Source organism: Mya arenaria, chromosome 9, assembly GCF_026914265.1.
Source record: "Mya arenaria isolate MELC-2E11 chromosome 9, ASM2691426v1".
Taxonomy (NCBI): domain Eukaryota; kingdom Metazoa; phylum Mollusca; class Bivalvia; order Myida; family Myidae; genus Mya; species Mya arenaria.
This window is the reverse complement of record NC_069130.1, coordinates 45,746,259-45,759,890: the sequence shown is the minus strand read 5'-3', so window position 1 is coordinate 45,759,890 and position 13,632 is coordinate 45,746,259. Positions and strand designations below refer to the sequence as shown.

At 35.2% G+C, this 13,632-nt stretch overlaps 1 protein-coding gene across 2 annotated transcripts in view; it reads left to right on the top strand.

Annotated features, from left to right (window-relative positions):
* LOC128246867 (rap1 GTPase-activating protein 1-like) overlaps nucleotides 1-13,632 on the top strand; it is a 168,550-nt gene that overhangs the window by 34,552 nt on the left and 120,366 nt on the right. For both annotated transcript variants that reach the window (XM_052965361.1, XM_052965362.1), the window contains 2 exons: nucleotides 2,386-2,623; nucleotides 9,139-9,691. In XM_052965361.1, coding sequence (XP_052821321.1) covers nucleotides 2,386-2,623; nucleotides 9,139-9,691 — 791 coding nt within the window. The remainder of the gene's footprint in view (nucleotides 1-2,385; nucleotides 2,624-9,138; nucleotides 9,692-13,632) is intronic.

Genomic DNA, 13,632 nt, shown 5'->3' with positions numbered 1-13,632 from the left:
AAAAAATCTTCTCCAAACTCACAAAGACAAGTAATGTCTTAATTTAAACTGGATAACATATTTAGTACACATACCAATTTTGAATATGGGCCACATACAACAATTAATAACAAATATACATATATAGATACACACGTAAAATCAAGTAGTGACAAGAGCTTAGATATTTGGCATGATATAGCATCTAGTTGACTTGTACCAATATTGTTCAATCTTTGGCCCTGGGGTCAAAATTGGCCACGCCCCGTGTTCATAGGCTTAGGTTTTCAATATTTTTATATAGTCTTATATAATAAAACGTTAAAAATCCTCTTCTCCAAAATATAAGACCTAGAGCTTTCATATTTGGTATATAGTGTTACCTAGTGGACCTACACCAAAGATATTCAAATTATTGTCCTGGGGTCAAATTGGCCTTGCTCAGGGATCATTTGTTTTTACATTGTCTTGTCACTTAAACGTCTTTTCCTCTGAAAGTAAAGGTCAGAATGACTCCATACTTGATATGTAGCATCCTTACATGGTCCTCTCTCAACTTTGTTCAAATGGTTTTGTTTGGCCCCTTTTAGGGGTCACCAGAGCAAAAAATAGAAAAACCTTTAAACAACTTGATCTTATTAACTGCTTGATGGATCTTCAAGTCTGAAGCATCCTAGCATGGGCCTCTGTCAGGTCTTTTCAAATAATTTTGTTTGGCCCGTTTTAAGGGCCACCAGAGCTAAAATTAGTAAAAAAAACTTAACATTTTCTTCGCATGAACCCCTTGATAGATCTTCAGCAAATTTGGTTTGAAGTGTCCTTGCATGGACCTCTCTTAAATTTGTTCACATAATTTTGTTTGGCCCGGTTGCCATGGCAACCTAAAGGAAAATGTCAATAATTGGTTATAATCATCTACTTCTCCTAAACCGCTTTGACAATTTTGATGAAACTTCATAGGAATGATCCTTGGTTGGTGCTTTTTCAAAATTGTTCAAAGAAATTAATTCCATGTAGAACTCTGGTTGACATGGCAACCTAAAGGAAAAGTGTCAACAATTGGTTACAACCTGAAGGAAAATATAGGCTGTCGTGTCCGCGCTGTGACTTTCCCTTATATGGACAGATTTTAAAACGACTTGGCATATGTTTTCGACATACCAAGACAACGTGTCGTGTGCAAGACCCATGTCCCTACCTCTAAGATGAAAGATACACTAAGTGTTTATTCACAATGGAATGCTGAATATGAGGACATAAAGAGTGTTGGCTGTCATTTAGTATGATTGTTTTTTTTTCTATGCTCAGAGGCAATTTAATATAACTTGCAATATGTATTTGACACATAAAGGCAAGATCAACTTTTTATGTACTTGTTCATAGATCAATGTCACATTGGGGGGCATTTGTCACATACTTTGACAGCTCTTGTTCAATATTCTTTGAGAAACAAGCTATATTAATAACAAAGGTTAAACTCTTTTACTCAGGTGAGCGATTTAGGGCCATCATGGCCCTCTTGTTTTTTAACTTACTAAGTTATAGTATTGTTCTATTTACAAAAAACATTTTGTTGCTTTGAAACTTTGAAAATATATGTTTAACCCTTTGCATGCTGGGTCGTCTGCTCAAAAATGTTGTCTGGTTTATTCTTAATTTCTTTCAATTTACTTAAAACTTTGGGCATATATTGACTGAGTGGCAAACAGCTTGGAACCTGACCAGGCGCCGAGTTACTCGGCGTCTGGTCTGGTTCCAAGCTGTTTGCAAAGCCTTTAAAATCGCCATCAGCAGCCTAAGGGTTAATTTCATTGCTGTAGCCATTAAAACATGTTACAAAAATCATGAGGACTTGCTATTTAATTATATTGATGGTGTTCTAACATGTTGACAGTGTGACTTGATCAACAAGTTTTAGCTTGTGAAAATAATGTTTTCACAATATTTTGCAACCGTATAATTATTAATAAGTATGTAATGTTTAATAACAATGTCAATTTCTGCTGCATGATGGGAACAAAATTTGCATAACTGGGTAAGCCAAATAATTAGTAATATTGTCAAATAAATTTCAATTTTAAGATCTGTAACTTATCATTGTTAGCTTGTAGGGATACATGTATCATTTTTTGTGTCATCAAAAACATAATATCCAGTATAAACTCAAATTTATATTGTAAATGATCTGGGTTCCATATTTGCTATTTATAGCTCATCTAAATTAAACTCCCAAGTGTAAGAAGACCTCCAATTGGCTGAATGAAAGGTCACAGGAAGTTGACTTCCTGTGGCTAAAATAAACTCTAGCGTTATTCATGATTTAGATATACCTGTTAATTAATAAAGACAAACTGACAAGTGTTTCAGTTATTGCAGCAACTCTTTTTATCTTTTATTTCTGTTCAGAAAACCCAAGGTCTTGACAGTGTGGCACACTACAACTCGGGAGTTAACAGTCTCAACTGGGAGACCAAATCCTACAACTGCAACCTTGACCCCTTATTGACCTATGACCCTTGTGGAATGGGCAGGCCAACTTTTGACCTTGAGTTGACCCCAGATCTAGGTCAAGGTCTCCAGCATAACATGGCTGACTTCACAGATGGACCTAGTCTTACAAGAGATAGCTGGCTTCATAGCAATAGTAAGTAAGACATTTATAATTTTTAATTTGCTGTACAACAATTTTATGTGGTTTATAAAGTTAAAATGATGTTATTGTATTCACTGATTAAATGACAATGCTTACAAGGAAATAATTCAGTAAATTAGTCATATTCATGGTATAAAAAGGGAGTTGAAATAAAAAAAATACTCAGCGATCAGGCCTAAAAAAAACGCCGACCCTACCGTTTTTATAGTCAGTTTGAAAAAAAAATGAAAAACTAAAAAAAAAAAAAAAAAAAAATCGTTTTTTTTTTAATTGCTTTTTAATATTAAGTTTAAACCTTAACTGCTTGTACAGAAGATAGCTTTAACACCATTCCCCAATGATGAAAATTATATTCTTATATAAAACCTAATAAAAAAAAAAAAAAAAAAAAAAAAAAAGCCTACCTACCCTACCTATTTTTTTTAAGGATGTAACCCTAACCAAACAATTTTTTTTTTAGGCCTCAGTAGGATATTCATTGTTTAGTTAACATTGGATTTACACCTTTTCAGCATTTGTTTTCATTATTTTGTCACAGCCTTGGTTCCAATTGTTGTCATCATGCAAACATTTAACTTGCCACAACTTTAAAACAGCATATGATTGGCAGATCAAGAAGGATGGGGATGTGGGGGGGGGGGGGGGGGGGCACAACTGAAGCCTTCTCCCTAAAATTGCCAAGTGAACTTTTTATGTTAATATCATAGAAAAATAGGCATAGAATACACTGATTGCACTGTTCTAGTCTTAAACTAATTATAGTCAAAATTTTCTTCATGACAGTCAAATCACCACATGTAAAGCCTATACTATTCTGGTATAGGGGAGGAGGGTGCACTTCAAGGTGCACTTGCACTTAGTTGCGCCACTGCAATCCATGTGCATGTGCCTCTGTAGATCTGTAGCACTTCTAATAACTCTGGCTGAAATATTTCTTCAGTTGTACCCCTTTATAACTCTGGCTGAAAGAAATATTTCTTAAGTTGCACCCCTTTATAACTCTGATGAAAATTGTTGATGCTTTGATAACTTTGGCTGAAAAAAATGTATCCCTTGATAACTCTAGCTGCAATATTTCTTGAGCTGCATCCCTTGATAACTCTAGCTGCAATATTTCTTGAGCTGTATCCCTTGATAACTCTAGCTGCAATATTTCTTGAGCTGTATCCCTTGATAACTCTAGCTGCAATATTTCTTGAGCTGTATCCCTTGATAACTCTAGCTGCAATATTTCTTGAGCTGTATCCCTTGATAACTCTAGCTGCAATATTTCTTGAGCTGTATCCCTTGATAACCCTAGCTGCAATATTTCTTGAGCTGTATCCCTTGATAACCCTAGCTGCATTATTTCTTGAGCTGTATCCCTTGATAACTCTAGCTGCAATATTTCTTGAGCTGCATCCCTTGATAACTCTAGCTGCAATATTTCTTGAGCTGCATCCCTTGATAACCCTAGCTGCAATATTTCTTGAGCTGTATCCCTTGATAACTCTAGCTGCAATATTTCTTGAGCTGTATCCCTTGATAACCCTAGCTGCAATATTTCTTGAGCTGTATCCCTTGATAACTCTAGCTGCAATATTTCTTGAGCTGTATCCCTTGATAACTCTAGCTGCAATATTTCTTGAGCTGTATCCCTTGATAACTCTAGCTGCAATATTTCTTGAGCTGTATCCCTTGATAACCCTAGCTGCAATATTTCTTGAGCTGTATCCCTTGATAACTCTAGCTGCAATATTTCTTGAGCTGCATCCCTTGATAACTCTAGCTGCAATATTTATTGAGCTGTATCCCTTGATAACTCTGGCTGAAATATTTGTTGAAGTGTTACCTTTGATATACAGTAAAACTGCGATTGCTTGAGGACGCCAGGGTCCAAGTAAAAAAACCCAGGGAACTGATGTTTCGCACGACCCGTGGTTCAATTTTCCAGTCTGTTATGAAATATCTTTCAGTGTATTTTAAGTTTGAAGTTGTCAAACCGACTGTTAACTAAGACATCAATTACGTGTTGCATTGTGGAAATCGCTCATAATTATGTTAAAAGGCTGCCATATACTAAACGTAAAAGACAAAACAATAAATGAATAAACAGTTATGTTTATTTTTACAAAAAGCACATCTTCATAACAACCAACATTTAAATATGACAGTACATGTTATGGCATTAGTCAGATTTAAGTTTTGCAAAATCAAGGAGTGATGATTTGCGCATCTTGTTGATCTTGCGAAACTGTTCAATTGTAATGTAGGTATCAGCATACAGAGTGCCTGAAGATCATGGTCAGTTGAACAGCGGTGAATTCAATAAACCTTCTGACAAACTTAAGAGCATCCATGGCTTCATTGGCTGTCCATGGTGATTGTGGGGTAGATAATTTGTTTTCTTCGTTGTCGTCTTCATCGTCGGAACAGGAAGCCTGTATGTCCCTCATAATGTTGTCGTCTTTCATAAATTCAGATGTGGGCGTTATATCGTTGAATTTCAAAGACAGTCAGGGAAACTGTTGTAACCACGAGGGCTGCAAGGCAGGCTAAGAGGATGTCATCTATTTCATCCACTTCGTCCTTGGTATTGGTGGTGTTTGCCTCTTGCCATTGAAATTTCGCATGACGAAAGCAATTTTTTATTTTGTTCAACATCATGCATTCCCATGACTGCTGCAAAAGGCGCATGGCAACAAGCTAGGTTAAACTGAATTCTGTGTTCTTATCGACGGCACAGGTTTGTTTCAATTAACAACCGTCTTTGGGTAATGTACCTTCAGGTTTTGGATTACGCCTTGGTCCATCAGTCTTGCTTGTGGTATTTGGCGGCATTTGTTAATGTTTTGAGTTTTGGATGTGCCTTCAGCATCCTGAAGAAGAGACCTGTTTTGTTGGTGTTGTAAATATCATCGGGGCTGTAGTTCTGAAGCATTGACTTAAGTTTAACATCCCAGTCTTTCATCGCCTTTGCTTTGTCATTGCATGGCGCTGTAAGATTCACCACATACAGACCACCGGAAGTGTATACCACTCCGCTCTTGAAACCAGTCAAACCAGCCTGAGGTTGCGTTGAAGTCTGTGATGCCCATCTTATGTGCTAATTCCGCTGCCTTCATTTTCAAAACTTCTCCTAAAATCACTACTGACCTTTCACGGGCATTGCTGAACCATTTCTAAACAATCCCATTTACCAGTCTTTAGAGTCTTTCATTTGTGATTTAAGTTCTGGAAGCCTTCTTTGATTGCTGTTGCATTTTTCAGCCATGTGGACAGGGTACTGCTGTTAATCTTTAAATCACGAGTTATGTGGGCCTTTGACTTCATCCCCTTTTCTACTTCCATGATTGCGTTGAACTTGACATCCATGGCCTTCGCATCTAGTTTTCGCTTCGTGCCCTTCTTTCCTGTAAAGGATGTGAGTGGGCATATTGGTGTCTTGTGACAAGAGGGCGAGAATATGAGAGTATTGAAGGATCAGTACTTGTTCCATCTAATGCACCCGATCTAATTATCCCTTCAGTAATGGGTCCTTCATTAGATTGCTCAGGTGTTTGACAATTTGTATTTTTTTCTTTCATTTGGGTGTGACATTTTGATAGAAATGAACCCGATCTAGCTATTTCCCCAGTAATGGGTTCTTCTCTAGATTGCTCAGGTGTTGGACAATTTGTAAGTTCTTTCTCATTTGCCATATTGCAAAGCAAAGTGACAAGAAGGAATTCTTTTCAGAGATTCCAATGTTGGACCACTATTTCTCACAATTAACTTCTCGTCATTTACTTCTCGTAATTATCTCCTCTAATGCCCTTTTCAACTACTATCGGTCATGCGTAAACAGTGATGAACAGTTTTCACATCTTATCAAATTGCAATTTAACTGTAATTGCAATTTTTACAACTTTAAAACAAAAATTTTAACAACTAGCAATTGTTTGTATATTTTGGAACATGCGTTCGGGGGAAAAAGTGGGAAATTATGACCTCGAGGGAGTCGTAAGGTTTTGTGCATAATTTGTGTACTTCGGACCGGCTTTTTTGCTCGACTCCTCAACTTATTCGATGCACCGTCAGTATATTTAATATGAAAATAGAAGGAAAAATGTATGAAACCAAGCTCCGACCTCGAGGGACCGCCGGTTCTCAAACAACCGCCTGTTCGAATGACAGCAGTTCTACTGTACTGAGAATAATTGACTAGACTTGTTGTTTGCTTGTCATGTTTTTGTCTTCATCTATGATTCAATAGCTTAAGGAAGTATTTTTTCAGTGGAAAAAAATGTTAAATATTTCAGTGCTAGTAAGTAAACTTCCTAAACATTGTCAAGTAGAGCATTAATCAAAATAATGCATTTAAGAGTAATATCCCAGTCATGAAAACACTTGAAGCCCATCAGTCCGCAGGAAATGATGTCTTATAGCTAACGAGGAGCATCCCATGCTCATCAATGGTTTACCATTGTCATTTTTTTTCTTCCGGATTCAAGTTTCATACTCTGTATTCATTCACAAGTGTTTTAAAGTTTAAGACTGGTGACCGGACTGCAATAATGTTGTTAGATTGGCTCTTGTTGTTTGTCAGGTTTTTGCATAGCCATCTGGGTATCATCAAGGCGATTTGGCCCTAAACATAAACCTTGCAGTTTTACAAATATTTACACATATTTTAAGTCCTCGTTGTCAATTTTTCACCAAAATTGGGCATTTTGTTTGCTCATAGGAAATATATCAGATGTAAAAAAATCTTTATCGCAGATCATTATACTCAAAACGGAAACTTAGTAAACATGATTACTATAACTATAAGAACATGTGTACCAAGTTTCATGACAGTTATTTGAATTTTTGTCTTATTATGCCCTGAGTTTGGACTCAGTCAAATGTTTTTCCTAAATTTTGTTGAGGTCGGCAGAAGAGGCATCAGTGGCAGAAGAGGTGAAATCAAATGAGATCTCAAGACAATATAAGACAGCCTGTGGAAATTGCCTACCAAACTCCTCATTTTGAGAAAAAGGGCTGATCAGTCCATGAAATCACCAGAAAATTGAAACAGTCAATTTATCACCACTTCGCAGGCCATCCTGAATAATGAGTTCATGTGGCAGGATCTGAAGTGCACATATATGGCTAGGGTAGGGATTGAACCCTCATTACCTCCTTCCTTGCAAGACAGTTGCTCTACCATCTGAGAAAGCTTGCATGTACATGCTGACCAGTCCAATTTCTATTGTAAACTCTATGTTATTATAGCAAAACTAAATTAAGTGACCAGTATATAATATCTAATGTCACCTTTGAACTTAACAAAACAATGAAGCAACTCTTTTCATGAATAAACTGGTTATACCTTAAAAAAGGGATAACAACATAGGTTTAAGAGCAATATAAAAATGTATGTATTATTTATAATAAAAATGTTTAGTGTGAAGGATTTCTAAATGAATAAAAAAATAACAGATATTTGTATCATAATAACAATACATTTTCGACTTTACTGTTTAACATTGCTTAAGGTTTTTTTTATTTGTATGTAAATTAAAACAGTAATTTTATGAATTGTATACATGGCATAACATTTGTATGCAATAACAACTTTAACAATTATTGATGTTTACAGTCATTAGGTTTTATTTATAAAACAGGATCATAAGATTTGTTATGTTAAATATATATTACAGTTACAAGTAGTATATCTTACTTAAAATTATTTTGAAGGATGAGTTCAGAGCAATTTAAATTGACATAAATTTGACACATTTTATCATAAATGGTGAAGATTTAAGATAAATGTAACGGAAGGTTAATGTTTAAGTGACACATTTTAGCTGCTATTGCTTGTGAAATTGGATTAACTTATGATAAATTTGTCAATTTCAATTAATTTATTTATTTCATAATAAATTCATAGATTTTCTTAAGGAGTGACGAATTTAAAGGTAAACTTCCGTTTCTTTCAATTTTCAACCAGTCATTTATTTTACCACAAGTTTTTGGATGATTTGATCGAAATAAAATCATAATTTAATTTCCGAATTTTAACACTGAGTAATCTTTGATTTTGCAAATATTTCAATACATGCACTGTAACTTGTAAAGAATGTATGCATGTGAATTAACAACAATGATGTATACATTAAATTTGTACCTTCCACTTACAAATTTGTCTATAAATTTGTCTATTAATTTCTCATCAGTTTCATTAAATGACTATGAATATCATCACCTAATAATTATAGTTGAGAAGTTTTAGTTATATTATTTTGAAAACAAATAGAAAAACAGCAAATTAAAATCTAAAAAAAAATGATGATTTAAAATAATCAAAAATCAGTCATTGATATAAGTTTTTAGAATTCTGATGCTAATGCTTTCCATCATTTTTTGTACAAAACCTTGCTTTCTATATAAATTCGAGAATTCAAGCAAGCCTGCAAAGCATTTTACCAGTGCATGGCTTCCAGGCTTGTGCTTATTTCGACCACCAAAAGATGATGACTATTTTAATTGATTATTTGTTTCAGCAGTTGTACACATTCCAAATAACAACATGGCTGCTAGACCTGATGGCTATCCAATGGAAACTTCTCCTCTAGTTGAACGGCGTAATAAGCCACGCCTAGCAAGACCTGTCACGTCCCCAGGCAATCTGGAGCACCTGATGTTATCACGACCCTTAACAGAGAGGTTAAGCGGTGTTCAGCATCCCCCATCCCCTATATATGACCATAGATTCGCCGAGCCTGAATCGCCCATTGTGGTTCATAAAAATGCGCACCCTGATACACAATCCTTGACAAACTCACCAGCAATTGGTCGAAAATCAGAAAAACCTTCACCCTTACTCAGATATCATAGTATGTCGCCAACAATATGTCGGAAAAGATTCATAGAAAAGATGTCACCGTCATCGTTACGGAAGTCTGTGATACTCAAAAGTTCAAGACGTTCGGAACCTGTGTATCTGGATTTTTGTTCTGTGTGCGGGTTCCCGATGAAAGAGGAGAATCGTATTTCCGTGGGGGGCAAATCGGGAAAACGGCAGCAGTTCCATGCAGAGTGCTTCAAATGTTCAATGTAAGTTGCCTTGTTAATTTTAGCTCCATTTTATTTTTGAAAGATAAAAGATGAAGTATTGTGATAGCCTTAGAGTTGCACTTGGTGTCATTTTTGTTGTTGTCAATGGCAACAGTTACTATAAGGAGACTATAAATTAATTGCTGGATTTTCAACCCAGCCCACCCCCTCTTTTTTCCCCCGCCACTTAATTTTTTTTTACTCAAAATAAAAATGTTGAACTAGGGTCTTAATTAGCATATCTGTGTGGTACTGTCTTGGAATGTTGTTAAGTCATACCTATGGTGTTGATGTCTTATGATCGTGTTCTTGGTTTGTCCATTATGCAATAAGAAAGAGCATGATCAAGTATTCAACAGTGAAACTGTCATCTAAAATAAAATAACTTGTCCCCCCCTCCCCTCCCTGCCCCCATTTAAAAAGGATGAAATCTAGCAATTAATTTATATCGGCCTAACTTTACCATAACTCACAAACCCTTCAAGATATTCAACTGAAACTTGGTAGACATATGTACAACTATAATATAAAAAAAGAAGTCCAAATTTCAAATTACTTTATTATATATATCATATATTATGTACAACAAAATCAATGAATCAATGAATCAGACTTTAATAATTGTCGATTTATGCCCTTGGATCGAATGAAAAAAATAATGTAGACAACATTGTACAGTTGTACTTTAACCTTACATAAACCAAGCAAGAGTGTCGGGAAGCAAAGACCAAGGCTTGTCTGGGTGTACACATTCAGTGAAAGTGAGAAGAATCACTATTATAAACTGAGTAGACTTTGGTTCTGAGTACTTGTGAACAACATTAATATGTTGGCAGGAGATATGATTCTTACCAAACCTTAGTTATATGATACTTCCTTGCACGTGATAAGGACATTTAAACAATCATCCAATAATTACAGTGTTTCCCAACATGTATGATACAGAGTCATTTGTAGCCAAAATAATGCTCACAGCTCTGATTATCATTGGATCTGATACTGATCTAAGACAAGGTGCTGAGCCTGCTTGGGGAGGATTAATTGCATTATGTAAGCTACCTCCCCCAACCTTCTATGCCGGCCCTGAGTCAACACCCAATAAGGTTATAGTGGTGGAATGTTGGGGGTATGGTGGTGGTATGCAGTCAATGAAGCATAAGTGTCTCAAAAAATTCAAGGATGTGAAGGGAGACAAATCTGGCTTATTTTTAAATTTAGCTCTTTACCTAAATTGACAAATAGGTTACTTCCCTTGATATGTATTTTTGTTTGTTTTAGCTTGTGTTGTGTATTTGATAGCAAAAGAAAATGAATTTAGTGTTGTTGCTGTAGAATGAATCAATGTCTATAAAATCCTGACTTTCTTTTTTCTATCACTAAAATGTAATACTATTGTACATATTAGTGTTTGAAAATCGGACTCTATTTGCTATCGATAATCGAATCGAATCGGACCAAGCATTTCAATTTACTTTCGGACAATAATCGAAAATTCATAATATCCTAACCGAATATAATCTTTATACATAGTATCGTCATGATCATCTAAATGGTTTAACCTGGAATCAGTACATGTGATACTATGTTCATGCTTTTAGCGACAGTAAGTATATTTCCATTTTTTTCTTTAATATTAAACTGAACGAAAAAAAACATAAGAACACAACACATACTTAATAATTGCAAATCAATTGCAAAATGATGCACATCACATCAAGTAAGTTATCTCAGCATTTTATCCATGTAAAAGCATATTATATATATGTGAACCAGCTTAACATTCAATAACCTGCTATATTCAACATTTCTATTGGAATATCTTAATTTCATAAAACTTTTACCAAAAAAGTACATGGCTAATTACAAACGATACCAAAAAAGGTTTCTAAAACAGAAGGCATCAAGCCGGGACACCCCGGTATTTGCAGGTAAGACTGGACCCACTACACCATAGAGACAGGTTATTGAAGAAGGTTTTATGAAATATATAAACAATACAAAAAAAAAAAAATTGGGAAAGTTTATAAGGTTTTAAGCGAAAGTGTTTACATTCACGGCATTTGTATAAGAGAGTGACATCCCTTGTTAAAATGAACTCAACAAGAATTTACCGGAAAGAAAAAATGACCTTTACTCGGCATTTGCCGCCAAAAAAAAAAATATGTAGTTACTGGAAGTAACATTAGCGACATCGATTTTGGACAAGTACTATCGATTGTCGCCGACATAGCATTGTCAGCGACGATTAATCGATTGTACTCGATAATCGTTTCATCACTAGTACATATATATATTATTATATAAAAAAAGCCTCTTAATTAAAATATTTAAATTTTTATTTGATAAGATAAAGTAGTCTTATTGAATCGATTAATGGTATGTGATAGTGATGGCATGATGGGCTCTTAACATGGATGATATTTGATTAAAATCACCCATAATCAAATTTCATTGAAACTTGCACATAAATACATGTGCACAATATTATCTGATAAGCCATAGTCATATATCACAGTTGGTTCCTTATATGTTGATAAAACAGTGTTTATTTTTCCATTACTTAATATGTTGGGCCAATTTTGAAATATTTATGACATAGAAATGGCTGAAACAAGTATAAAAAAAAAAAAAAATAGTATAGAAAAAGACTTCTGATTATGTGCTATTAAAGGATCGATTATGGTCGTCCATTTAGATTTGATTATTGATTATGATTGTCCAGTGCTATTTTCTCGATTTGCACCCATCTAGTACACAGTGTTTCTGCATGAGAGGCCATGAAGGGAGACAATTACTACCACTGTTTTCCTTTGATTGGCAAATGGATTGCTTCCCTTGATTTTACAATGACTGAATGATATATGCGTTATTCCTTTTCTGATTTTTTTAGTATTAGCAAGTCATAATATCACTCAATATTACCGATAGTTGTTTATTTGAAAAAAACCCACATCCTCTGATAAGGGATCTACCACATTATATTGAATTATCTAATTTTTTTAAAATTCAAGTTGTGATTCTTGGTACACCTGCGTCGACAAGACCTTGAATCTGTTATGTAAAATGTAATATTACCGCTAACCATGTACAATTTGATTTTGAGATAATTTTAGAAGGTTAAAGTACTTGAAATTGAAATTATATCCATAGAGAAGATAACAAGCTAAGCTCTGGTAGGGTATAGCTTCAGGCTTCAATTATTACAACATTGTTGACAACATCTTTATAGTTTTAAAACACATTTGTGGAGAATTTATTTGATTACATTTGTCAAACAAGATATAGACCCTGTAATCACTAGCAGATCCAGGGGGCGTACACGCCGCCACCCCTTAAAAATCATCCAAGTTGAGGAGTTTAGGAGTACCCCCAACCTCCCCTTTGAACACTTTAAACCAAATGAACTTCATTTCGGAGGGAGGGGGCACAAGTCAAAACCTTATGCCCCTAAGTTAGGGTCCCTCAAACTTCTAATCCTGGAACTGCCCCTGGTCATTTCTTACTAGAATGATTAAGTCATCTTTCAGATGATTTGCACCACAAAACATGTACAATGTACTGGGAGTATGTTAGGAGTCCAAGGTTGACTCAGGCCAGGTGTGATGAGTTTAGCTCATTGTATATCTGAGATGGTATCTGAACTTGTACCCATGTATTCATCCAGATCGCTACCTTTGATAATGATAGGGTTGTCAGTTTGACTCATTTCACTTAATTTCTAATAGATAAGAGTCTTGGGAATCATCCATGATTTTTGCTTGTATGCATTTTTTTGAGAAGGTAATACCTTTGTGCATTTTTCATGAATTAAAAAAAAAATGTAGGTTGTTAATCGGAATAAAAAACAGGGACGGATCAAGATTCGCATACAGGATTTATTCGAGGAGCAATATATACCTTATCATGTGTCCCACTAGCCACTCCGACATCAACAATTGAAT